At 42.6% G+C, this 25,594-nt stretch overlaps 1 protein-coding gene across 1 annotated transcript in view; it reads left to right on the top strand.

Moving 5' to 3' along the window:
• The window catches only part of Shaw (potassium voltage-gated channel shaker cognate w), an 84,553-nt gene that overhangs the window by 20,569 nt on the left and 38,390 nt on the right, over nt 1-25,594 (top strand). Inside the window, exon 5 of the mRNA XM_080266785.1 lies at nt 1,439-1,633. Within this exon, the coding sequence (XP_080122911.1) occupies nt 1,439-1,633 (195 nt within the window). The remainder of the gene's footprint in view (nt 1-1,438; nt 1,634-25,594) is intronic.

The raw sequence follows: 25,594 nt of genomic DNA, 5'->3' as shown, positions 1-25,594 counted from the left end.
GATGTTATTTCATCTGTCTCCCACTGGAATAAAGCAGGGAAAATTTTTAAGTATACTGTATACTTTTTTTTTTTGTCAGGTTCAGTTATCAGAACTGTACTGTAAACCTGAACACTAATATAGCCAGTACAGTAAGTCCTTGTTATGTGCTGCAATATATCCCTTTTTACTATTAAGTCCACAGAAAATTAAATAAAAGTTGTGTGTTAAAGTTCAATTGCTACATATAAAGTTGATGCCAAATTTCTCCAGTTTACAGCAGTAGTCATATAGAAAAGTTATCTATCTATCTATCTATCTATTGTCAGACACGATAATCCTGTAAGGGGTGGCCATTTGACTTTGAGTTATTTGTTTTACGGAGGAGGGAAAGGGGACACTAACCCTCCACCAACCCACTTGTTGACACGTAGGGAGCACGTATGGTTTGGTTATATGGTTACCACCCAGTGTTGTAAATGGTTTCTTGTCTTACAGGAAACCATTTGGCTTGTCACTCAGTGTAAAGCCACCTGTAAAGGAAAGAAAAGCAATAAGAAGTGACAGGAAAGATGGGAGAACTAGGAAGAGAGGAGGGCAGGCACAGAAAAAGAATGATAAAGGCTAAGGAAGAAGTAGGCAGCACTACATCAAGTGAGTGGATGATGGTCACCACCACCTACCACCAAGAAATTATATACAATATTGGAGCACATTTCAGGCCTACAATGAGGAATCACTGTGATTAACAAATGTTTATTATCTAAATACATGAATATTGTAGAACTGTGTTAATACTCATGATTCACACATTCCTGCTCCTTTGGCCACACTTTAACCCATTCGTTCAAATGATGCACAGGTACCGGTACTTAGTATTCTTGTTACCTTCATACGAGTTTGTTAAACATGGAGCAGTTTTTTACACTGGAGAGGTTAGATGATACCTTCATTTACCACTTCAGTGTGATGAGATGTTTTCTGTTTTAATCAGGGTACCACCAGACAATACTTCTAGAGGGATATGTTGTGGTGAACTGGTTAATGAGGCTGTACTGTATTTAATCCTTCCAGTTCAAAAAGTCTTCCTAAGCTGAATTAAAGCATCTTGAAATGTCAGAAATAAAAGTAAAATATGCCATTGGATTGAAGAGGTTGACTATTATGGAGTTCAGGTAAGCTGAATAAAAGTTTGTGGTAGGGAAAAAAAAAAAAAAAAAAAATCTTGTCAGATGGATTAACTTACTGAATTTGAGCCACATTTTTTTATACTTTATTCATGTTGCTGCCAGATAGAGTTATTGGACTTAGGAAGGACCTTGAATATTGAAGGGATTTACTTAGGCCATATCTAATTCTCCTGCCCAAAAAGAGTATCCTAAGTTGAATAAAATTATCAGGAGATAACAAGAATGAAATGTAGATGACATACCAACTTTGCCTCTTTATTCACCCTTAGCATCGAGACACACAGGAGACACTGGCTGTGCTGGACCGCCTCGATCTGGACACGGACAAGCCCAGCGAGGAGGAGGTGGCTCGGAAGTTTGGGTTTGAGGATGACTACCTCTCGGGGAACTTGTCGTGGTGGCAAAAGACCAAACCCAAGCTGTGGTCTCTCTTTGATGAGCCGTACTCCTCACAGGCTGCTAAGGTGAGGTACAGAGTGAAGAAAGGATCTTTTTTCTCTGATAAAGTTTGTCATTGTATAATCATTTTTACAGAACACACTGGAAAGCATGCCTGTGTGTGAAGGGGAGAGCTGTGCAAGTTTTCGTTTTCGTTTTTCGTTTTTAAAGGCTCCAACATGCTTGCATGTGTCGGCCTTGGTCACCTAATGGCGGCTCTCCACGCTGCACGATCCATTGCAGCCTCCCTGTTCAATCCCTTAACCCTAAGGTCACACTTAATGACCTCGTCCCATGTCTTTCTCGGTCTACCCCTCATAACCCCACCCCCAATATTAACACTTCTCACCTTCCTCACCCAGTTATCATCCCCCATCCTCTCCACATGTCCAAACCACCTCAATCTACCTCTCCTCATCACAACACCAATACACTCCAGTCCCATCCTCCCTCTCAACTCTTCCATTGTAAACCCAGCCCCTCCAGGTCTTGGACACAGGGACGCACTGCACATCCACCTAATCATTGTCATTTCTGTACGTCTGAGCCGGCGAATGTCTTCCTCCTTCACTGCCCAGGTTTCACTGCCATACAGCATTACACTCCTAACACATGCTGCATACAAAGACCCCTTAGCACGTAGGGAGAGCCCTCTCTGCAAGCAGGAGAAAAATTTGGAAGAAAAGTCAGTTATGCTGGCATTCTTTCGAAGGTGGTTAGGGTTGTAGTAGTAGTAGTAGTTGTTCCCTAGACAGTCAGGCCGAATAGCCCCGAGTCCCTTAGGAAGGCCATGGCCAAGACCGGGCTTTCCCACAGAGCTCTCAAAGAGTGTATGTTATGTTGTTGGCGTAGGTGATTGTGTGCAATGCAATTTTCCATAATATGCTTAATAGTATGGGGTGCTGTGTTGCATCCTGGACAGGCATCAGCGACGGAGTCATCCAGCCTCTTCTGGTAGCTTAAGAGGGCTGGATGGTGCCCACATCTTAGCCTGGCCAGGTGGACCCAATCCTCATGAGGGAGATAGGATTCAGAAGGGTGGATGTCAGGAGGCTGTGCATGCAGCTGTGTGTTGTCTTTAAGCGAGTGACCTGAGTGTGGATATGCTTTTGGGAGCTGGTCTGAGGTGGGCGAGGGGAGAGAGATGACAGTATTTGTGTATGGTATCATGTGCTGGGTGTTGTTTTGATGTTCCTTGGTGTGGGTGGATGTGCTGCCATGTAATATAGTGGATGTTGTGGGTTTGTGGAGGCTGCAGCAAGAAACTGGGTGCCACTCATGTCTAGGTGATCCTTGACTTTGAGGACTTTGGTTTCTTGATGTAGGTGGTCTGTGGGTGTAGTAGCTGTGCAGCCTGTGATTATTTTTAGGGCCTTGTTTTGTATGGTCTGAAGAGTGTTGTAGTGTGTTTTGGGGAGGTTAGAAGCCCAGGCAGGGCTTGCATAATTCATCACTGAACGTATGTATTGTTTGTATCCAGTGGTGGTGGTTTCTTTGGTGTGTCCGAATGTTGTATGGGCAAGTGACCTCAAAGCATTGAGTCTTGGTGTTTTTTTTATTTTTAATGTTATAGGAGGAGGCCGTAGCACGGGCCGAACAGGGTAGTACTCCCGAGGGGAATGGGAATGCTGGTGATGGGGAGAGCTGGAGCTCCTGTTTCACTAGCTATCTAACCATCCCCCTTTGCTGACCTTTTCAGTGTGACAGTAACATGGAGAGTAGACCAGCATACTCTCCCAAACATGCCTCTAACTATCTATGCACTACACCACATGCACTTTACATTTCACACAACGTATCCCACTACGTTACAGGGGTTGGCACCAGCAAGGGCATGCGGCCTGAAAACTTTGCCCCCGCTACCTAGTGGCGGACTTCTGGGGGGAGGCATGGCGGGGGTTCCGTCGGCATAGATCGTGGGTCCAGGGCGAGGTGGGGCTCAGGCCTGTGCTAGAGGGTACAGGGCATTGCGGTTCCCAGGCTGCCACTTCCGCCCAATAGAGAGGGGCCCGAACCTGGGAGTAGTGCCCCAGGAGGCTGCCCTATCAGTGGATGTATAATGGCGGGATAGTTGCAATGCCAAGAGGCGCTTGGAGGGTGTCCCTGCAGCTGTCCTGTCAGGGTGCCCTGAGGCCACTACCACAGCCACTGGTAAGCTGGTGGGCTAGGGGTCCCAGATCTATTGCCTGGACCTGGGACTGTGCAGTGGGTGGGACCTGTGCTATGTCTGTCCCCCTTTATTAATACTGAAGATGACAAAACAAAATAAGTTTCAAAGCAAGCCTGAGGACAGTAAATCACCCATGGGGATGAGGGTGGGTTCATGGAATGTGGGAAGTTTGAGGGGAAGAGCGAGGGAAGTCGTTGAGGCATTCAGTAGGAGGTGGGTGGATGTGGCGTGTTTGCAGGAAGTCCGGTACAGGGGTGGATCAGCCAGAAAGATTGTTGGGAAGGACTGTTGCATTAAGTTGTTTTGGCAGGGGGGGCAGACGGATATGGAGGTGTTGGTGTGATGGTTGGAGAGAAATGGGTGGAATATGTTACGAATGTTTTGAGAGTAAGCGATGGGATATTGGCAGTGAAAATTCTGTTGGGTAGAAAGGTAGCTGTGATTATATCAGCATATGCACCACAGGCAGGATTGGATGAAGCAGAGAAAGATAGATTTTGGGATGATTTAATACATGTAGTGGGTGTTATGCAGGATGATGAGATAGTGATTTTGGGAGGGGACTTAAATGGTCATGTAGGTGAAGCAGCACAAGGTTATGAAGGAGTGCATGGGGGATGTGCGTATGGTCTAAGGAATGCAGAAGGGGAAAGGATACTTGAGTTTGGACAGGCAACGGACATGATTGTGTGCAACACATATTTTAGGAAAAGAGACAGTAGGTTAATTACGTATGAGTCTGGGGGAAATAGCAGTCAGGTAGATTATTTTCTGGTTAGGAGGGCTGATAGGAGGTTAGTGAGGGATGTTAAAAGTTATAGGAAGTGAGGAGTGTGTGCAGCAGCACAAACTATTGATTTGTTATATGGTGCTTAAAGAACAAGTAAATGAAAAAGAGGACTTATGTACCTAGAAGGAAAATATGGAAGCTGAAAAACCAAGTAGTAAGGGATGCCTTCCATAGCGAGTTGAGGAGAGTGGTGGCTGGACAGGGAGATGTAGACAGCGGCGTTAATGAACAGTACAGAGCCCTCAAGAACAATTTCTTGAGAGTTACTGATGTAACATGAGGTTGGACAAGAGGACCACCAAGACAAGGTAACTTGGTGGTGGGATGAGGGTGTAGAAGCTGCAGTTAAGGAGAAAAGAAGGTTTTTTCGGGAATGGAAGAAGGGAGGTAGCAAAGAGGAATATTTGGCTGCCAAGCGTAGGGCTAGAAGAGAGGTATACAGGGGAAAGTTTGAGTCACAGAGACTATTACTTGATAACCTAAATCATGGGGAAAGGAAAAATATGATATTTAGGGTGGCAGGTCAAATGAAGAGGGATAATCGGGATATTATAGGTGAGCAGTGTGTGAAGAATGATGAAGGAAGGGTAGTGGTGAACAGTTAGGATATTAAAGATGCATGGAGAGAGCAGTATAACCGGTTGTTGAATGAGGAGTTTGACTGGGACAGGGAAGGTTTGGAGCCAGCAGATCCAGTGTCTGGCCCTTGGCCTTTGATTGATACTGCTACTGTGAGTGAGGCAATAGGCAGGATGAGGGTGGGGAAGGCAGCAGGTGTGTCTGGGTTGACTGCCGAAATGCTGAAGGCCTCAGGCGATATAGGGGTGAGTTTAGTCACTGACCTTCTAAATAAGATTATTTATGAGTGTGTTGTCCCAGATGATTGGCTGAAGAGTGTAATTGTAAATGTGTATAAAGGGAAGGGTGATGCCCTGGAAAGAGGAAATTATAAAGGTATAAAGCTTTTAGATCAGATAATGAAGGTAATGGAGTGAGTTTTAGAAGGTATGATTAGAGAAAGAGTGAATATTGATGAGATGCAGTTTGGGTTTATGTCAGGAAGGGGGACCACTGATGCTATATTCATTGTTCGACAGCTTCAGGAAAAATATATTGGTAGGAGAAGGGATCTTTATTTTGTTTTTGTTGATTTGGAAAAGGCCTTTGACAGAGTCCCTAGAGAGGTGGTGAAGTGGGCAATGAGAAAGCTTGGCATGGAGGAGTGGCTGGTTAGGGTGGTTATGGCTATGTATGTGGGCGTTCACACCCAGGTAAGAGTGAATGAAGATTTGAGTGATGAGTTTTCCGTGAATGTTGGTGTGCATCAGGGGTCAATCATGGTACTTGAAGCCCTTTTACGTGACTTTAGAAACGGACTCCCGTGTTGTTGATTGCAGAGAACGAAATGGAGGCGGAGGAAAGGTTTAGGAAGTGGAGAGATGGTATGGAGCACAAGGGCTTGAGGGTAAATGCAGATAAAACAAAAGTGATGATATCTAGGGTTGGTGGCGGTACTGTCAAAGACGAGGGAGAGTGGCCATGTGCAGTTTGCCACAAGGGTGTGGGAAGTAATTCCATCTTGTGTGGTGTGTGTGATAAATGGATGCATAAGAGATGTAGTGGTATCAGAAGTAGGCTGCGAGATAATGCTGATTTTATGTGTGCGGCGTGTCGGGGTGAGCAGGTGGAGATTGTCAGACGTGAAAGGATTGAACTTGCTGGTGAATCTCTTGAGTGTGTGGAAGAGTTTTGTTATTTAGGAGACATGTTGTGTGCTGGAGGTGGGGCTGGAGCTAGGTCTATGGCTAGGTTGAGAAGTGGTTGGAAGAAGTTCAGGGAGCTTTTGCCTCTCCTGACATTGAGAGGACTCTCCCTACGTGCTAAGGGGTTTTTGTACGCAGCATGTGTTAGAAGTGTAATGCTGTATGGCAGTGAGACCTGGGCAGTGAAGGAGGAAGATATTCGCCGGCTCAGACGTACAGAAATGACAATGATTAGGTGGATGTGCAGTGTGTCCCTGTGTCCAAGGCCTGGAGGGGCTGGGTTTACAATGGAAGAGTTGAGAGGTAGGATGGGACTGGAGTGTATTGGTGTTGTGATGAGGAGAGGTAGATTGAGATGGTTTGGACATGTGGAGAGGATGGGGGATTATAATTGGGTGAGGAAGGTGAGAAGTGTTAAAATTGGGGGTGGGGTTATGAGGGGTAGACCGAGAAAGACATGGGACGAGGTCATTAAGTGTGACCTCAGGGTTAAGGGACTGAACAGGGAGGCTGCAATGGATGGTGCAGCATGGAGAGCCGCCATTAGGTGACCAAGGCCGACACATGCAAGCATGTTGGAGCCTTTAAAAACGAAACGAAAACGACGTTTGTGATGTGTTGTTTAAATGACATTGATGTATTGTATGTTACACCAAGGATTTTGGGTGTGTGGTAGGGGAGTCTTGTTTATGGTGAGGTGTGGGATGTGACTGTGTTCTGCTGTCCAGTTTGTGAGAAAGGTCACTGTAGATTTGGCTGGGGCTATTTTGAGCCTGTTTGTGATGAACCATTCGTGTAGTGTGTTGAGGTAAGGTTGAATGATGTGTGCAGCTGTGTTTGCATTTTGGTGCATACATGTAAGTGTTATATCATCTGCATAGGAAGCTATGTGTATCTGTGGTGTGTGGGGTGTGGGTATGATGTGCATGTATAGGTTAAAGAGTGTAAGGGACAAAACAGATCCTTGGGGGACGCTGTTTGTGAAGCTTCTGATGTTAGAAGACTGACCAGCAAATGTTACATGTGCACATCTGCCTGCTAAGTAGTTTGCCAGCCATCTTTTTGTGTTATTTTGCATGTTTGTGTTGAGTATTTTGTTTGTGAGGTTGTGGCGGGGGATGGCATCAAAAGCTTTACTAATGTCTAGTGTGATTAGGAGTGTTCTGTGTGGTGGCCTAGCTGAATTCGTGCCATCAAAAACTCTCTGTGTAAGGTCTGTAAGAAATGTGTTTGTGGAGTGTAGTGGCCTAAAGCCATGTTGTGACTGGGCTAGGGGAATGTGAGGTGTGACTAGTTGTAGTACCAGTCGTTCAGTGACTTTAGAGGGGATGCAGAGGAGTGTGATGGGGCAGTGTGAGGAGGGTAACGTGGGGTCTTTGTTGGGTTTTGGGATAGCGATAATGCCATGCTTCCAGATGTTGGGTATTATGTTGTGTGAGTAGCTATAGTTTGATATGTTGGTGGGTGCTTGTATGCCTTGTGGTCCATGGTGTTTAAGGTGAAGGTTGCTTATGTTGTGTGGTCCACAGGCAGATGAGTGCTTGAGGTTGTTAATGATGTGCTTCATCTGGTTGTAAGTGAAAGGTGTGTAGTCTGGGTCTGTGGGGAACTGTCTCTTACATCGGATGATACTTCGGTCTTCGGGATGGGGGTTTAGATGCCTGACTTGTGAAAAGTGATTGATGAGAGTGTTTGCTTGTTGTTTGTTTGAGGGTATGGTGTCTGTTGTAGTGATGGCAGCATGTGATTGTGTGGTGTTGCTCTTGGAAAGTGTGATGCAGTTTAGTGTTTTGTAGAGTTTGCTGATGATTGTTTTGTAGTCAAGTGTTTGGAGGTAATTTTTCCAGTTTAGTGTTTGCTGTTCTGATATTTTATTGTTTATTTGAGTGTTGAGTTCTTGTATTTGTTTTACGGTGTCTTGTGTATGAAGTGTTGGGGAGTGTTGCAGTGTGTCCCATTGACTGATGAGGCCTTGAATTTCTGGTGTGAAGTTGGGGTTGTGTCTCTTTCTGTTGCCTCTAGGGATGTATCTTTTGTCTGCATTTTGTATAATTGTTTTGAAAGTGTGCACAGCGGTGTTGATGTTTGTGATGGGTGTACTGTTTAGTGTTTCGAAATGTTGTTCTGTTTCAGTTACAAAGGCCTCCCAGTTGGCTTTCTTATAATTAGTGTATGTGTGTTTGTGGCCAGCTGGGGTGATTCTGGTTTTGGTAGTGATGATGATTGGGAGGTGATCAGAACCTAGAGTTTTGACCACTCTCCATAATGTTGTGGGGACAAGGTTTGGGGAGCAGAAGGTGATGTCTGGAGATGATGGGAGGAAGAGGGCTTGGTGTGGGATATGAGTATGTTGGTCTAGATTGTTCAGTATGATAAGATGATCTCTCTGAGATTGCAGTACCAGCCTTCTGTCTTTGTCAGGGTTGTTGACATGCCAGGCTGACGACTTGGCGTTGAAATCACCACCCAGGATGATGTTGGGTATGTTAGTGATGTGGTGTATCTGTGGAGAGTAATTGTGTGGTACTGTGTGGGACGATTGGGGGGGAATGTATATGTTAGCGATTGTTACATGTGATTTGTTATTAGTGTGTATTTTAAGTGATTGTATTTCTGTTGTGGTGTTGTGGGGGGAGAAGTGACTTTGTGTGTGCACTGGTATCTGCAGAGTTGATGGATTTGTGTACCAGGGTGATGAGTCCACTGCCACTGCCATCGGGCCCGGTCTTGTCGAATGGTGGTGAAGTTATGAAATGTCGGTGTTTTCTGTGCCCTGTGTAGTTTTGTTTCTTGTAAGATGGCAATGTGTATGTTCTGTTGTTTGATGAATTGTGTGAGTTCTTGTTTTTTGGTGTTTATGCCATCTATGTTTAACTGAAGGATGTTTATGTTGTGTGTGCGATGTGTGTTGGCTGCTGCAGCACGGGGGGGAGGTGGTGTGGGTGGAGGGGAAGGGGTAGGAGGAGGTTGTGATGGAGGTTAGGGTTGAGGTGGATTAGGATGGGTTGGAATGGGAGGAGTTGGGGAACTGGATGGTGTGGGAAGGATCGGTAGGTTTGGCTGTGGAGGTGTGAAGGAAGTAGGAGTAGGATTGGTAGGGGGGTTGGTGGGTGGGGGAAAGGAACATAAGGAGCAGGTCCAGGTGTTTGTGTAATGTTTTCTGGATGCATTTGTTGTGCAGGTGTAATGGGTCCAGTTCTTGCAGGAATTGCACTGAACTGAACCTGTCGGCTCGACGTGATAAGTTTTGAGCATGTTGGATATATGTATTTGTTGGTGGGTCCTGGATTGCTCTCAATGTCCCCGGCTAGAAGAAGATGTCGAGAAATGACAGCCGAGGAGTCATTTCTCGGTGTAGAAAAAACGGTGTTGTTGTGTGTGTTGTGTTGGGAGATTTGGTACTTGCCCAGGCAACCAAAGCCACTCCCAGGTACTCGAGCCCCGTGAGAGGCTTGGGGGGTTTGCGGTGGTTTGGCCCCCATGCTGTCCTCCTCTTCTTCGACAGCCTCTGGGGGGTAGACCCACGACGAAGACACCACCGCTCCAGGTCCTGGTCAGGGTTGTGGTTAAGAGTGCTGTGCAATTTGCTTTATATTGTGAAGGCTGTTAACCCCTTGATTATGAGGTACACATTCTATCTTTTTGCTAGCAACCATGTGTGCAATTTTATTTAGTTCAGTTTTACTGAGTTCAGAAATTATCTGTGTTAACCCTGTGAGAATGAGACAAGTTTTATATATTATATCAGAGGGATGGAGTGGAGAGGTACCTGTATATGAGAGAGGGGGGTGTAAGCTGGGAGCAGGACATTGAAATGGCGGGGGACAGGGCAACATGGAGGCGATTTGTTTGTGGCCACCTCTTACAGGATTAAGGCGTTTGGCAATAGATAGATAGATAGACTTTCAAACTGCAGTACTGTACTGTATGAAGTTCATGTTGCATCTCTTGTACTATGGTCATATGTCAAAGTGTTGGTATTTTAATATGTGTGAGACAGGCAGTCATTCCAAACTCATCTAAATTATTGTGACTGTAGTGAGAATAAGGAAGATTTTTCATCTCTTCAGACTGTCAGTGTGGTATCTACAAAAAATGTGGCATAGTTGTCAATAACCACTATTTACAAGCATCGTTGAGATAAGGAGAGAGGTGCTAATATCCATTGTGCTGTAAGTTTAGAAATTGCCCATAAGTTTTCCTGTAATCTAGAGGTTGCACTTTAACGGTTATTCCCCCAGCCAGGATAGCCTGATACCTGTACTTCCACCTGCTGCACTCTGATTTGCCTGTTTAAATGTGGTGTTCATGATTTATGGGTACTAGAAGAGGATGTCTTCATTCAATGGCACTGATACAGCTGGGCAGGTGTGCTGATTGGTTATACAAACATCCCTCAGCTCCCTCCCTATCCTCCAATAGGTGGATGGTGGACTACTGGAGAAGGGCAGTTTCATCCAGCAATCAGCTGGTTCAGATTTCACTTGAACCTGGGGCTAGAACAACAACATGGTTTATGAATTTTCACTGTCCTAGTATATTACACCGTTTTTTTTTTTTTAGGTAGGCTGCAAAATAATGCTGATTTCATGTGTGTGGTGTGCCAGGGAGAGCATGTTGAGATTGAGAGGCATGAAAGAATTGAACTTGCTGGAGAATCTCTTGAGTCTGTGGAGGAGTTTTGTATTTTGGGCAACATATTATGTACTAGAGGTGGGATTGACACTAGCTCTGTGGCTGGGGTAAGTAATGGTTGGAGGAAGCTCAGAGAGCTGATATTGAGAGGGCTTTCCCTCAGCTCTGAACTGTGAAGACTCCTTGGCACCTGTGCCGAGGAGTCTTCACACGTTGCATGTGTTAAGAGTGTAATGCTGTATGGCAGTGAGACCTGAGCAGTAAAGAAAGAAGTTATTCATAACCTCAGACATACAGAAATGATAACGATTAGATGGATCCATAGTGCATCCATGAATGAGAGGTCTGGGCAGATTAGGATTGTGATTGAAGAGTTGAGATGAATGGAACTTGAATGTATGAGCGTTGTGGTGGCAGTGGGGAGGGTAGATTGAGGTGGTTTGAGCATGTTGAGAAGATGGAAGATGACAGCTGGGTGTAGAAGGTGTCAGGTGTGAACATCAAGGGTAGAGTTGCAAAAAGCAGACCAAAAAAAAGCCTGCGGTGTGGTCAAAGAGTGTGATCACAAGGATAAGGGACTGAATACGGTGGCTGCCAGAGATCAAGCAACATGAAGAGCCACCATTAGGTGACCAAAGCTTACACATGCAAGCATGCTGGAGCCTTTATAAATGAAGCAAAATGAAGTGATAATTTATTAATTTATACACACAAAATAGTGACCTCTATTTGTGTGAGAATGAATTACATTTTTTTAAAATAATGCTCAGTAAAAGTAACATTTTTGTATTAAATACTGTACGCAAAGTCTCAAAACTGTGTGAAAACTTCAGATTTCCTGCTTAAAGTGGTGTCACTTTGGGTTAAAAACCTACCATTTTGGTGAGCTGTTAGCCAGAATGATCAACAGTCTCTACCACACAATTACTCTCCTCAAATATACCACTTTACTAACATACCCAACATCATCCTGGGTGGTAATTTCAGCACCAAGGCATCAACCTGAGATGTCAACAACCCTGACACAGATAGAGGGCTGGTACTACAATTCCAAACAGAGAATCTTTTTGTCCTCAACAGTCTACAACAACATACCCATATCCCACACCAAGCCCTCTTCTTCCCATCATCCCCAGGCATCACCTTTTGCTTGCCCCCATAACATCCTGGAGAGTGGTCAAAACCCTTGGCTGTGACTACCTGCCGATCATCATCACTGCCAAAACCAGAATCACCCCAGCTGGCCGCAGACAGATCATTATCATCATCATCTGGACTTCCTTTCCCACTCTAGGGCAGGGTGAGGAATAGCAGTGTCCAGACAGCCCAGATTTGCCCAGTCCAGTAGGCCAGGCTTCCATTCACTCATCATTCAAGCCCCCGGACTCCTGGCTCTATCAGATACGCCAGAAACATTCACCACATTCTGTTGCTTCACATAAACATATCCAATAGAGTCAGTCCGGATGGTGTCACGTTAAAAGGCAGTGCCAAATCCCTGATCATGCACTTCTCCTCACAATATTCATCCAGCCAGCTCAATCTCTTGTCAGTTTCCTAGCCTCACCGACTTCCAAACCTCTCTTCCTCACACACACATCCACCATATCTCTCCACCTTCTCATTGGCCTACATCCCCTCCTCTCTCCTTCAAATTCTTTCAGATATACGTTTTTCACCACTCTACTGTTATCCATTCTCTCCACACGACCAAACCATCTCAGTACACTATACTGTTATCCATTCTCTCCACACGACCAAACCATCTCAGTACACTATACTGTTATCCATTCTCTCCACACGACCAAACCATCTCAGTACACTCTCTTCGATTCTGGTGTCCACAGACCTCCTCACTCCACATCTTTCACGAATCATACTGTTTTGTATCCTATCCACTCTTTGTATTCCACATACATTCCTTAACAGTCCCATCTCCATTGCTCTCATTCTTGACTTTTCATTTTCATGCCACACCATAGACCCACATCCATATGTTAAAGTTGGCACTAACACTCCTTTATGTAAGCCTTTTGCAGCTGCAACATCCAAGCTTCTGTTTCTTATCAAGACCTTGATTTTACCAGCTACTTTCCTTCCTTGTGTCACTCTACTTTCCTCCTCTTTTGTGCATTTCAATACTGGTGTCCACAGACTTCCTTACTCCACATCTTTCATGAATCACAGAATTTCGTATCCTATACACTGTCTGTAATCCACATACATTCCTCAAGTCCCATCTCCACAGCTCTCATTCTTGACTTTTCATTTTCATGCCACACCATAGAATCACATCCAAGCTTCTGTTTCTTAACAAGACCTTGATTTTACCAGCTACTTTCCTTCCTTGTGTCACTCTACTTTCCTCTTCTTTTGTGCATTTCGATTCTGGTGTCCACAGACTTCCTCACTCCACATCTTTCATGAATCACAGAACTTTGTATCCTATACACTCTCTGTAATCCACATACATTCCTCAAGTCTCATCTCCACTGCTCTCATTCTTGACTTTTCATTTTCATGCCACACCATAGACTCACATCCATATGTTAATGCAGGCACTAACACTCCTGCATGTAAGCCTCATGCAGCTGCAACATCCAAGCTTGTGTTTCTTATCAAGACCTTCATTGCACCAGCTACTTTCCTTCCTTGTGTCACTCTACATTCCTCTTCTTTTGTGCATTTTCCTCTCTTTTCTATCATTGTACCCAGGTATTTGAACTCTCTCACCAATTCCAGTCTCTCTCCTTTCACTGTAACATCACACTGAGAGTCACCTTCTCTCTCAATAACCATCACTTAATTCATTTCTACATTTACTCTCAAGGCACGATGCTCACAGACATGCAAAACCTCCCTCTGGTCTACCAAGTTCTTGTTCGGTATTTGCAAGTAGTACTGCATCATCAGCATACAACAAATTTGAGATATTCCATCCATCACCATTCATTACCAATGCCATTACCTCTCCATTACTCATGTTTTTACGTCTCGCATCATCCCATCCATATATATATATATATATATATATATATATATATATACATCGAACAACCATGGGGACATCACACAACCTTGTCGCACGCCTCCACCAATCGTGAACCATTCACTTAGATGCCCATTAACCCGTACACATGCTTCACTACCATCATAAAAACTCATGATGGCACCTAGCAGCTTACCATCTACACCATACATGCACGAGACATTCCACAATCCTTGTCTGTCCACTTTGTCATATACCATTTCCAGACCTATTAATGCCATAAACACCTTATTATGGTCCTTCTCACAAGCCTTCTCTGCTATCTGTCTCACTGCAAATATATGATCCACACATCCTCTACCACTCTTAAAGCCACCCTGTTCATCACTCACTAGGACTTCTGATATCTCTCTTACTTTCTCTATAATAATTCTTCCATATACCTTCCCTACCACACTCAGTAACCTTATGCCACGATAATTCATGCACTCACTTTGCTAACCTTTATTTTTGTACAGGGGTACAATCACAGCCTTTTTCCACTCTTCTTGCACAGATTCACACATCCATGCCTTCTTACATATCTCCAGCAAGCACTTCATCCCACTCTTTCCACTACACTTAATCATCTCTGCATGCACCTTATAAACCCCAGGTGCTTTCCCTTTTTTCAGCTGCTTCACAGCGCTTTTCACCTGTACGAGTGTCACGTCTCCTAGCACTGCATTTCTTCTCTGTGCACCCCCAAAACCAATCATGTTTGTTGCCACTCTGCTCTCTCTATTCCCATTCATCAGGCTTTCAAAATATTCTTTCCATCTGATCCTTACTTCATCCCCATGGGTTAATAATCTACTACCTACATTCTTCACACCATCACATTTCTTTCCGCTCTCACTTCTACACTTCCGCACCTCTTTCAGAGTAGTTGGCATTCATTTTTCTCCCTAGATCATGATTTACCTCCTTTTTCCTCTTCACTAATCTCTTTATGTGCTTCTTGCTCTCATTATATTCAGTTCTTATTTCAGTTGAACTCCTGTCCTGCAACCACTCTATCCACTTCCTCTTTTCCTCCACTCCTTTCTTAACCTCATCATCCCACCATGCCGTACCTTTCTTCTTTGTTATTACTCTTCCCACACCACGTGCTGCTTTAGCATTTCTAACTAAGTAATCCCTATATGCATTCCACAGGCTGTCCAGATCCATTTCATCTCAGTTCACTGATTCTGACTTCCCCTCCTATTTTGGTCCTGTATTCATCAGCCATTTCTTTGATCTTCAGCTTCTCGACTTTCAGGCTTTTTCCCTAACTGCTCCTCTCTCTCCTAATCTTGCATACCACAATCATATGATCTGACAGACCTCCACATCGTCCTCTCATGGCCCTCGTATCAACCATTCCCAGCATCGACCTCTCTATGAGCACATAATCAATCAGGCTCCTTTCAACACAATCCCTGTTCCCTCAATAAGATGTAGGGTATATTTATGTGCATCTTTGTGTTTGAAATATGAGTTACAAATGCACAACCTTCTTTCCTGACACATATCCTTCAGTTGCTTCCCATTATCATTTTCTCCTGGTACCCCATTACAACCTATTATGTTATCTGCAGGACCAGTACCTACTCATCGATTCACATCACCCATTACGATTTCTTCATAGTTCCATGGCATTTCTCCCACTGCTTCATCCAGCTCATCCCAAAATCTGTCTTTTTCTCCCTCCTGTCCTCACACGGTGCATACGCTACAAACACCGCCACTTTCACCTTCGCAAACTTGAACCTGATACATTTGTAGTCTCTCATTCCTCTCTGCCACACCTCATTCATCAACACAGCAACTCCTTCCTTGCACCTTCCTTGCCCATTCATGCCCGACCTTACATTTCACACTCTCCCACTCCTCCGCCTCACACCCTTTCATCTTTGTTTCACACAATGTCATCATGGCTTATCTTGCACTCTTGAGCACATTTACCACTTCCAGCCTCTTGCTCTCCTCTTTCACACCTCTCGCATTCCACATGGCCATGCAAATCTGCCTCAGATACATATATTAATTATAAGAGAGCCAACTGGGAGGCCTTCACAACTGAAACAGAGCAACACTTTGAAATATTAAACAGCACACCTATCACAAACATCAACACTGCTGTGCACACTTTCAATACAATTATTCAAAACGCAGACAAAAGACACATCCCTAAAGGCAACAGAAAGAGACACAATCCCAGCTTCACACCAGAAATTCAAGGCCTCATCAGTCAAAACGACACACTACAACACTCCCAACACCCAATACACAAGACACTGTACAACAAATACAAGAATTCAACACTCAGATAAACAATAAAATATCAGAACGGCAAACACTAAATTGGAATAATTATCTCTAAACACTTGATCACAAAACAAACACCAGCAAACCCTGCAAAACACTAAACAGCAGCACTACACAATCACAAGCTGCCATCACTACAACAGACACCATACCCTCAGTCAAACAGCAAGCAAACACTCTCATCAATCACTGTTCACATGTCAGGCATCTAAACCCCCATAGCAATGACTGACATGTCATCCGACACAAGAGAGTTCCCCACAGACCTAGACTTCACACCTTTCACTTACAACCAGACGAAGCACATCATTAACAACCTTAAGCACTCATCAGCCTGTGGACCAGACAACATAAGCAACATACACCTTAAACGCCTTGAACCACAAGGCATACAGGCACGCACCAACATATCAAATTACAGCTTCTCATACAACATGACAGAGGAGCTAGTTGGAGAAGAACAAGGGGGATTTAGGAAGGGAAAAGGGTGTGTAGATCAGATATTTGTTCTAAGATGTTTAGTGGAGAAGTATCTAGAGAAGGGAAGGAAAGTGTACGCTGCTTTCATGGACTTGGAGAAAGCTTATGACAGAATAGATAGGCAAGGTATGTGGAAGGTATTAAGAATATATGGAGTGGAGGGGAAATTGTTGAGTGCTGTGAAGAGTATGTACGAGGGAGCTAGGGCTACGGTGCGAGTGGATGGTGAGCTGAGTGAGTTCTTTGATCTCAATGTGGGACTGAAACAGGGGTGTGTAATGTCTCCATGGCTGTTTAATATATATATGGATGGGGTCGTAAAGGAGGTACAAGGTAGGGCAGTGGATGTGGGGGTGGCCCTAATGAATGAGGGTGAGATTTGGAAGCTTCCGGTGTTGCTGTTTGCTGATGATACAGTATTGTTGAGTGAAGATGAATGGGAGTTGCAAGGTTTGGTGAATGAATTTGGGACAGTGTGTAGGAGGAGGAAGCTGAAAGTTAATGTAAACAAAAGTAAAGTTATGGTGTTTGAGAGGAATGAAGTCACAGAGTGTGCAGTGAGGTTGGATGGTGAGGATATGGAGAATGTGAGTGCATTCAAGTACTTGGGTAGTGTGATGAGTAAGGATGGAACTTTGGGGGATGAAGTACGTGAAAGGGTACAGCAGGGAAGGAAGGTTGTTGGCACACTGAAAGCAGTGATGAGAAATAGGGAGGTGAGTATGGAAGTTAAGAAGACACTGCATGATGGTATTGTGATCCCTACCCTGACGTATGGAAGCGAGGCATGGACCTTGCAAGAGGGGAACAAGTCAAGAGTGAGAGCAGTGGAAATGAGTTACTTGAGAGGAGCATGTGGAGTGACATGGAGGGCCAGGTTGACTAATGAAGAAGTGAAGGAACGTTGTGGGGTAGATGTGGATGTGGTTGAAAAGATTAGGAGAAATACACTGAGGTGGTTTGGACATGTGGAGAGGATGGAGAATGAAAGACTGACTAAGAGGGTGTATGTAGGTGAGGTGGAGGGAGGGAGAGGGAGGGGTAGACCGAGGATGAGGTGGAGGGATGGAGTTGAGAGGTTTATGAGGGAGGGGGGGGTGAGTTGGGGGGAGGGGAGTCAAATGGTGGGTGACAGAGTGACTTGGAGGCGTTTTGTCTGCGGCCACCCTTTGCGGGATTAGGGCGTCGGGCTATAGATAGATAGAAAGATCATACAACATGATACCCAACATCTAGAAGCATGGCACTATCATCACTATCCCCAGACCCAATAAACAGCCCACATTCTCCTCCTCCACACCAGCCCATCACACTCCACTGCACCCCTTTCAAAGTCACTGAACGACAGGTATTGCAACTAGTTACACGTCACATCCCCCTAGCTCCAGCACAACGTGGTTTTAGGCCATTACGTTCCACAAACACTCTTCTCACGGACCTTAAACAAAGAGTTTTTGATGGCATGAATTCAGCAAAGCCACCAAACAAAACACTCGTAGTCACACTAGACAAAAGCAAAGCTTGATGCCATCCCCCACCACAACCTTACAAACAAAATATGCAACACAGTCATGTACAATAACACAAAAAGATGGCTGTCAAACTATTTAGCAGGCAGATGTGCACATGTAATATTTGCCGGTCAGTCATCAAACATCAGAAACTTCACAAATGGTGTCCCCCAAGGATCTGTTTTGTCCCCTACTCTCTTTAACCCATACATGCACATCATACCCACACCCCACACACCACAAATACACATAGCTTCCTATGCAGATGACATAACACATGTACACACCAAAATGCAAACACAGCCACACACATCCTTCAACCTTACCTCAACACATTACATGAATGGTTCACCACAAACAGACTCAATATAACCCCAGCCAAATCTGCAGTGACCCTTCTCACAAACTGGACAGCAGAACACAGTCACATTCCACACCTCACCATAAGCAACATTCCCCTACCACACACACACACACACACACACACGAACAGCCGGAGAGAGAGGACGTCCCAGGCATCGCTCCTAACCTTGAGTAGTTTCAGGAATTTTGTCTGTCCTGTCTCCTAGGGTCTTTCTTTAAATTTAAAATAATGAAAGTTGGTAGACTACCAAAAATGTAAAGATTTGTTGGCAATAGTATACATGAATGTTGTGGCTTATTCGGTAACAGCTGTTTGGGTACTTTACCGGTACGTTAAACATGGCCGAAAATGTAAACAATGAGGGAATGGAATTTCAAGGATTTTATGCTAATACTAATGTCATGGACCTGGTGAAAACATTAATTATGAGGATTAGTGAACTCGAAAAAAAAGTAGAGAATCTAGTGATAAAGGATGTGTCAGGAAATACGGAAACCACCATACAGAGTCTAATCCAGTCCAACGAAACAGCCAATGAAGAAATTAAGAATTTGAAGAGGGAAAATGTTGAACTGAGGAGGAAACTTGAAGAGAGTACTAATAAAACGGAGAAGGTGAGTAATGTACTAGAAGAACACAAGGCAAAGTAGGCACACGTAGAAGAAGAACAGAAAGAAGTGGTCAGCTTAAGAGAGATCATCCAGGAAGAAAGGGAAATGAACAAGAAAGAAATGGAAGAAAATGTAGTGAAAATACTGAAGAAAAAAGAGAAAATAGTGAGAGAAACTGTAGAAAGGAATAGATGTGTGGTAGTATTTGGAAACAGGGAAGAGGAAGAAAAGGTTAGGTTCACAAGACTCGAGAGAGACACGAACATGGTGAGAGGAATATTAGGCAAGATTGACCCCGAAGGAGACAAGTGGGTAAAAGAAATTGAGGAAGTAAGGAGGATAGGGCCTTATAAGAAAGGGGAAACAAGACCAATGAGAGTCAAGTTTACATCAGAAAGTGTAATAAATGAGATACTTAAAGTGACCTGGAAATTAAGCAAAGAGGCAGGGATGGAAAATATTATAATAAGAAAAGATCTGAATGAAGAAGAAAGAGAAGTTTTAAAATCATTAAAGGAAGAAGTAAAGGAAAAAAATGATAAGAGGACAGAGGAAGAACGTAATAATTATAATTTGGAGATTATTGGATATGAAAGTAAGTAAATTGTATTTAAGTTAATAGAAGTGAATGAAACTAGGGGGGAAGGTTGTGAAAGATCAGAAGTTGAGGGAAGTGGTACGGACAGAGAGTAGGAGAGAAGAGGGTATTAATAATGTCAAAAATAATTTGAAGGTGATATATACTAATGTTGATGGTTTCATATCGACAAGGATCGAAATTAATGATTTCTTGAGAGAACATGAACCTGATGTCATGTGCTTTGTAGAGACCAAATTAAGAGAAGATATTGATGTTCATTTGGGAGATGGTAAATACAAACTGTGGAGAAAAGACAGAAAAGAAAAAAGGGAGGAGGAGTGATGATAGCAGTGAAGAACAACATAAATGTAGATACTGTGGAAATGGGAGAAGGCAGGGCTGAAGTGATATATATGAAATTAGAAACTGGAGAGAATGTTAAGAGAGATATGGCGGTAGTGTATGTTCCCCCAAAGACGAGAGCATGGAAGGATGACGAATACCATGAGATGTTGTCGGATATGGCTAGCTACTTGCAAAAAATAATTGAGAAAAGCAATAATATAATTTTGGTGGGTGACTTTAATTGTAAAGAGGTGAACTGGGAGGAATGGTACTCGGGAGGCGGCGAGGATTCGTGGGGTACTATGTTATTAAATATAATAATGAATAATGTGATGACGCAGTGGGTCAAAGAAGAGACACGGTTTCGAGGTGAGGACACACCAGCAAGGTTAGATTTACTGTTCACCAAAGAACCCGATGTAATAGAATCATTGGAATATCTCTGTCCTTTGGGAAAAAGTGATCACGTGGTCATTGAGTTCCAGATGTTAATAGGAAACGTCGAGCCAAGAGACGAGCTTCATAGACAGGGAAGATACAACTTTGGCAAAGCAAATTTTACAGGATTGAGAAACGTTTTTGAAAATGCGGATTAGAGAAAATTCAGAGAAACAAGAGAGATACAGAGGAAGTGGGATATCTTTCTAGACCTCTATAATTTGGGAGTGGAAAAATTTGTACCAAGAGTAAGAGGGAAAGAAAACAGGAAAAAGGAGTGGTTTAACAGAAGGTGTATGATAGCCAAAAAAGAGAGAGATAAGGCGTGGAACAATTGGAGAAAGAGAGGTAACGACAGAACAAAGGAAGAATATAAAAGAACAAGAAACGAATACACAAGAATACGTAGGGAAGAAGAAAGGAATTTTGAAAAAGGTATAATTGACAAATGCAAGGATGAACCCAAACTGTTTTATAGATTTGTTAATGGCAAACTGAAACAAAAGGAAGGACTCACCAAGCTGAAAGTAGATGGAGAGGTCTTTAAGGATGCGGCAATGCAAGCAGAAATAATGAACAAATGTTTCCAGTCGGTTTTCACTAAAGAAAAGGAGCTTGTGGAAGGGGAGGGAGTGATTAGAAATGTTCCGGTGATGAAAGATATAAAAGTGGAGGTGTAGGAAGTGTATAAATTACTGGAAACTCAAGATGTAAGGAAAGCCCCAGGACCTGATGGAATTTCTAATTGGGTACTGAAGGAATGCAGAGAACAACTGGCGGATAAAATTCACAGCTTAATTGTATGCTCACTGGAAGAGGGGAAAGTGCCAAAAGAATGGAAGAGGGCAAATGTGGTACCAATTTACAAGGGAGGAAACAGGGAAGAACCCCTGAATTATAGACCAGTGTCTCTAACCAGCATGGTCGCAAAATTGTGTGAGAGAATCCTGAAAGACAGATGGATAAAATATCTGGAAGAGATGAATATTTTGGCTGAATGTCAGTTTGGATTCAGAAGTGGAAGGTCATGTGTTTCAAACTTGTTGAGCTTTTACTCAAGAGCGATTGATGTGGTACAGGAGAGAGATGGTTGGGTGGATTGTGTGTACTTAGACTTAGAGAAGGCCTTTGACAAGGTACCTCATAAGAGACTAATGTGGAAACTAGAATATATAGGAGGACTAAAGGGGAAACTTCTGGAATGGATGAGAGACTTTTTGAGAGACAGACAAATGAGGACAGTAATAAAGGAAAAGATGTCTGGATGGAGGGAAGTAACAAGTGGAGTCCCTCAAGGCTCAGTGTTGGCGCCAGTAATGTTCCTGATTTACGTAAATGATATGGTAGATGGAGTGAACAGTTATGCGAGTCTGTTTGCCGATGATGTAAAGATCTTGAGGAAGGTAGAGGTTGAGGAGGATTATAAAATACTGCAGGAGGATTTGGATAGGATACACAATTGGAGCCGGACGTGGGAAATGAAATTTAATGTAAAGAAATGTAAAATATTGGAAATGGGTAAAAGTACCAGGAGACCATCACTGAATTATTTTTTGGGTAATGAATTAATCACAAAAAGGAGAGAAGAGAAAGATTTGGGAGTGCTGGTCCAAGATAGTTTGTCACCAGAAAAGCACATTAACAAGATAGTTGGAGAGACTTATAAGCTCTTGACTAACATAAGAGTAGCATTTCATTATATGGATGAGGAAATGATGAAAAAATTGATAGTGGCCATGATCCGCCCCAGGTTAGAATATGCAGCGGTAGTGTGGTCCCCACACAAAAAGAAAGATATAAACAAGATTGAGAGAATACAAAGAACAGCAACCAAGATGGTCCCCAGTCTGACAGACCTGTCATACAGAGAGAGGCTGGAAAAACTGGATTTGCCTTCGTTAGAGGAATGGAGAAAGAGGGGAGACATGATTGCGGTGTTCAGGACCATGGTGGGAGTAGATAAAATTGACAAAGAAGATCTGTTTGTATGGGATAAGAGAGCAACAAGAGGACATGGAATGAAATTGAAAAAGTCAAGCTGCTTGAAGGATATCAAGAAATATAGCTTTCCTTACAGAAGTATAGACTTATGGAATAGCATGGACAAAGAGATCGTCCAGTCTAAAAACTTAAACGAGTTTAAATTTAAATTCGACTTATTGAGAAACAGCGACGGAAACCCACGAGCATAGTACATTCCGTGTATATCACAATTAGGTATATTCTTAAATATTTGGAACGACTTAGACAAAGAGGTGGTGCATGAGAAAAACATTCATGTGTGTAAAGGTAGACTTGATAAATGTGGATATGGAGACAGGACAACACGAGCATTGCTCAATTCCTGTATACTACAAATAGGTAAATACACACACACACACACACACACACACACACACACACACACCAGAAAAAGAGGACTTGATGTACCTTCAGTGCTAGATCTAATATTTACAAGGCAAGAAAATGATATTGACAGTTTAATATATCACCCTCCACTCGGCAAAAGCGATCATGCAGTACTAAATTATAACTTCGGGATAGCATATGACATAGTAAACAGCAATGATAGTTACAAAAAAAGCCTAAACTATAAAAAGGGACATTATCAAGACCTAAAGAAGTATTTCTTAGAAGTTGATTGGGAAAATGAGCTTAGAGGACAAGATTTAAATGCTGTATATAAAAAATTTTGTGAATTTTATGAAATAGGAGTCCAGAAGTACATCCCACAGCACAAAGAAGCAGATAAGAAAATACAGAATGTAAAAAATCAAAAGAAAGAAGAGATTTGTTGTGGAATAGATACAGAAGACACAATAGTGAAAGGGCGTATAATAATTACAAACAGGCAAGAAACGACTATACAAGAATAAGGAGGGAAGCCCAAAAACAGTTTGAGGAGGATATAATAAATAAAAGTAGTGATCAACCCAAGCTGTTTTACAGCTATATCAGAAGCAAAACTAAAGTAAAAGATATAATACAATCCATTACGGATGAGGGAATCACTTATACACAAGAGAAAGATATTTGTGAAGCACTAAATAAGAATTTCCAATTAGTTTTTACTGAAGAAAAAAATTTTGAGAGGGACTGTGTGGAACACGCATGTCCACACATACTACCAGATATACAAATAGCAGAAAAAGTAATACAGGAGGAGTTAAGTAGATTAGACAGAGGAAAAGCAAGTGGTCCTGATGAAATTTCATGTTGGGTATTACGAGAATGTGCAAAGGAGTTATGTAAACCATTATTTTTAATTTTCAAGAAATCCTTGAATCAAGGTAAACTACCTGATATTTGGAAAAAAGCAAATATTGTCCCCTTATTCAAGAAAGGAAATAGACAAAATCCTCTCAACTACCGACCAGTATCACTGACCAGTGTTGTAAGCAAGGTATTAGAAAAACTTATAAGAAAAGCTTGGGTAAATCATCTAGAAGAACACAGTATGATAACAGAAAGACAGTTTGGTTTCAGAAAGGGAAAATCATGTGTTACTAATCTGTTGAGCTACTATGACGGAGTAACAAGCACAATACAGGAAAGGGAAGGATGGGTGGACAGTATCTATTTAGATTTCAAGAAAGCTTTTGACACAGTACCACACCAAAGACTTTTATGGAAACTGTACCATCAAGGAGGAATTCGAGGCAAACTGTTTTGTTGGATGCAAGACTTTCTCATAAAAAGAGAAATGAGGACAGTACTAAGAGGAAACTACTTATCATGGAAAGAAGTGACTAATGGAGTACCACAGGGTTCAGTGCTGGCACCAATCATGTTTTTAGTGTATATAAATGATATAAACAGTAACACTGGAAATGAGAGCTATCTGAATATGTTTGCAGATGATGCAAAAATACAAAGGAGAATAACTAACACAGACTCTTGTAAAGAGCTACAAGAAGAATTAAATAAACTTCATGAATGAAGTAGTACATGGCAAATGGAATTCAATGTGGACAAGTGTCATGTAATCAAGTTTGGTAAAAGTGGAAAAAGACCTGATTGGGATTATATGTTAGGAAATAAAACCCTATACACATCAGAAAGAGAGAAAGACCTAGGTGTGATTATCAATAACAGACTATCTCCGGCTGACCACATCAGTGAGAAGGTACAGAACATGTATACACTGCTTGCAAATATGAGAATAGCATTCACATACATAAATGAAGACATGCTAAGAAGGATAATAACATCATTCATTAGACCAGCCCTGGAATATGCATCAATAGTCTGGAGTCCTTATCTCAAAAAGCACATAGACAAGATTGAAAAAGTTCAAAGGGCCGCTACAAGATGGATACCAAGCTTAAGGGACCTAAGCTACGAAGAAAGACTAAATAAACTGAATCTACCAACACTACAGGAGAAAAGGAAAAGAGGTGACATGATAATGCTATATAAATGCATATCAGGAAAGGAGAAAATAGACACAAATGATTACTTAACATATGGAGAAGCATCAGCAAGAGGACACTGCAAAAAATTGCATAAGAAGAGAGGTGATAAAGACGTAAGGAAATTCAGTTTCCCAAACAGAGCAATTGATCAATGGAATGCACTACCGAATGAAATAGTGTGTGCCAAAACAATTCACAAATTTAAGGATATGTACGATAAATATGGTTTAAGACACGGGACAGTACGAGCTTGACTCATTCCTGTAAAGATACAGTTAGGTAAGAACAATTAGGTAAGAACACACACACACACACACAGGAAAGGAGAAAATAGACATAAATGATTACTTAACATATGGAGAAACATCAGCAAGAGGACACTGCAAAAAACTGCATAAGAAGAGAGGTGATAAAGACGTAAGGAAATTCAGTTTCCCAAACAGAGCAATTGATCAATGGAATGCACTACCGAATGAAATAGTGTGTGCCAAAACAATTCACAAATTTAAGGATATGTATGATAAATATGGTTTAAGACACGGTA

The sequence above is a fragment of the Coenobita brevimanus genome, chromosome 22, assembly GCF_032717465.1.
Source record: "Coenobita brevimanus isolate Jiangsu-jjx chromosome 22, ASM3271746v2, whole genome shotgun sequence".
NCBI classification, from domain to species: Eukaryota; Metazoa; Arthropoda; class Malacostraca; order Decapoda; family Coenobitidae; genus Coenobita; species Coenobita brevimanus.
Note: the sequence above shows the minus strand (reverse complement) of the source record. Positions and strands in the feature narration are given on the sequence as shown.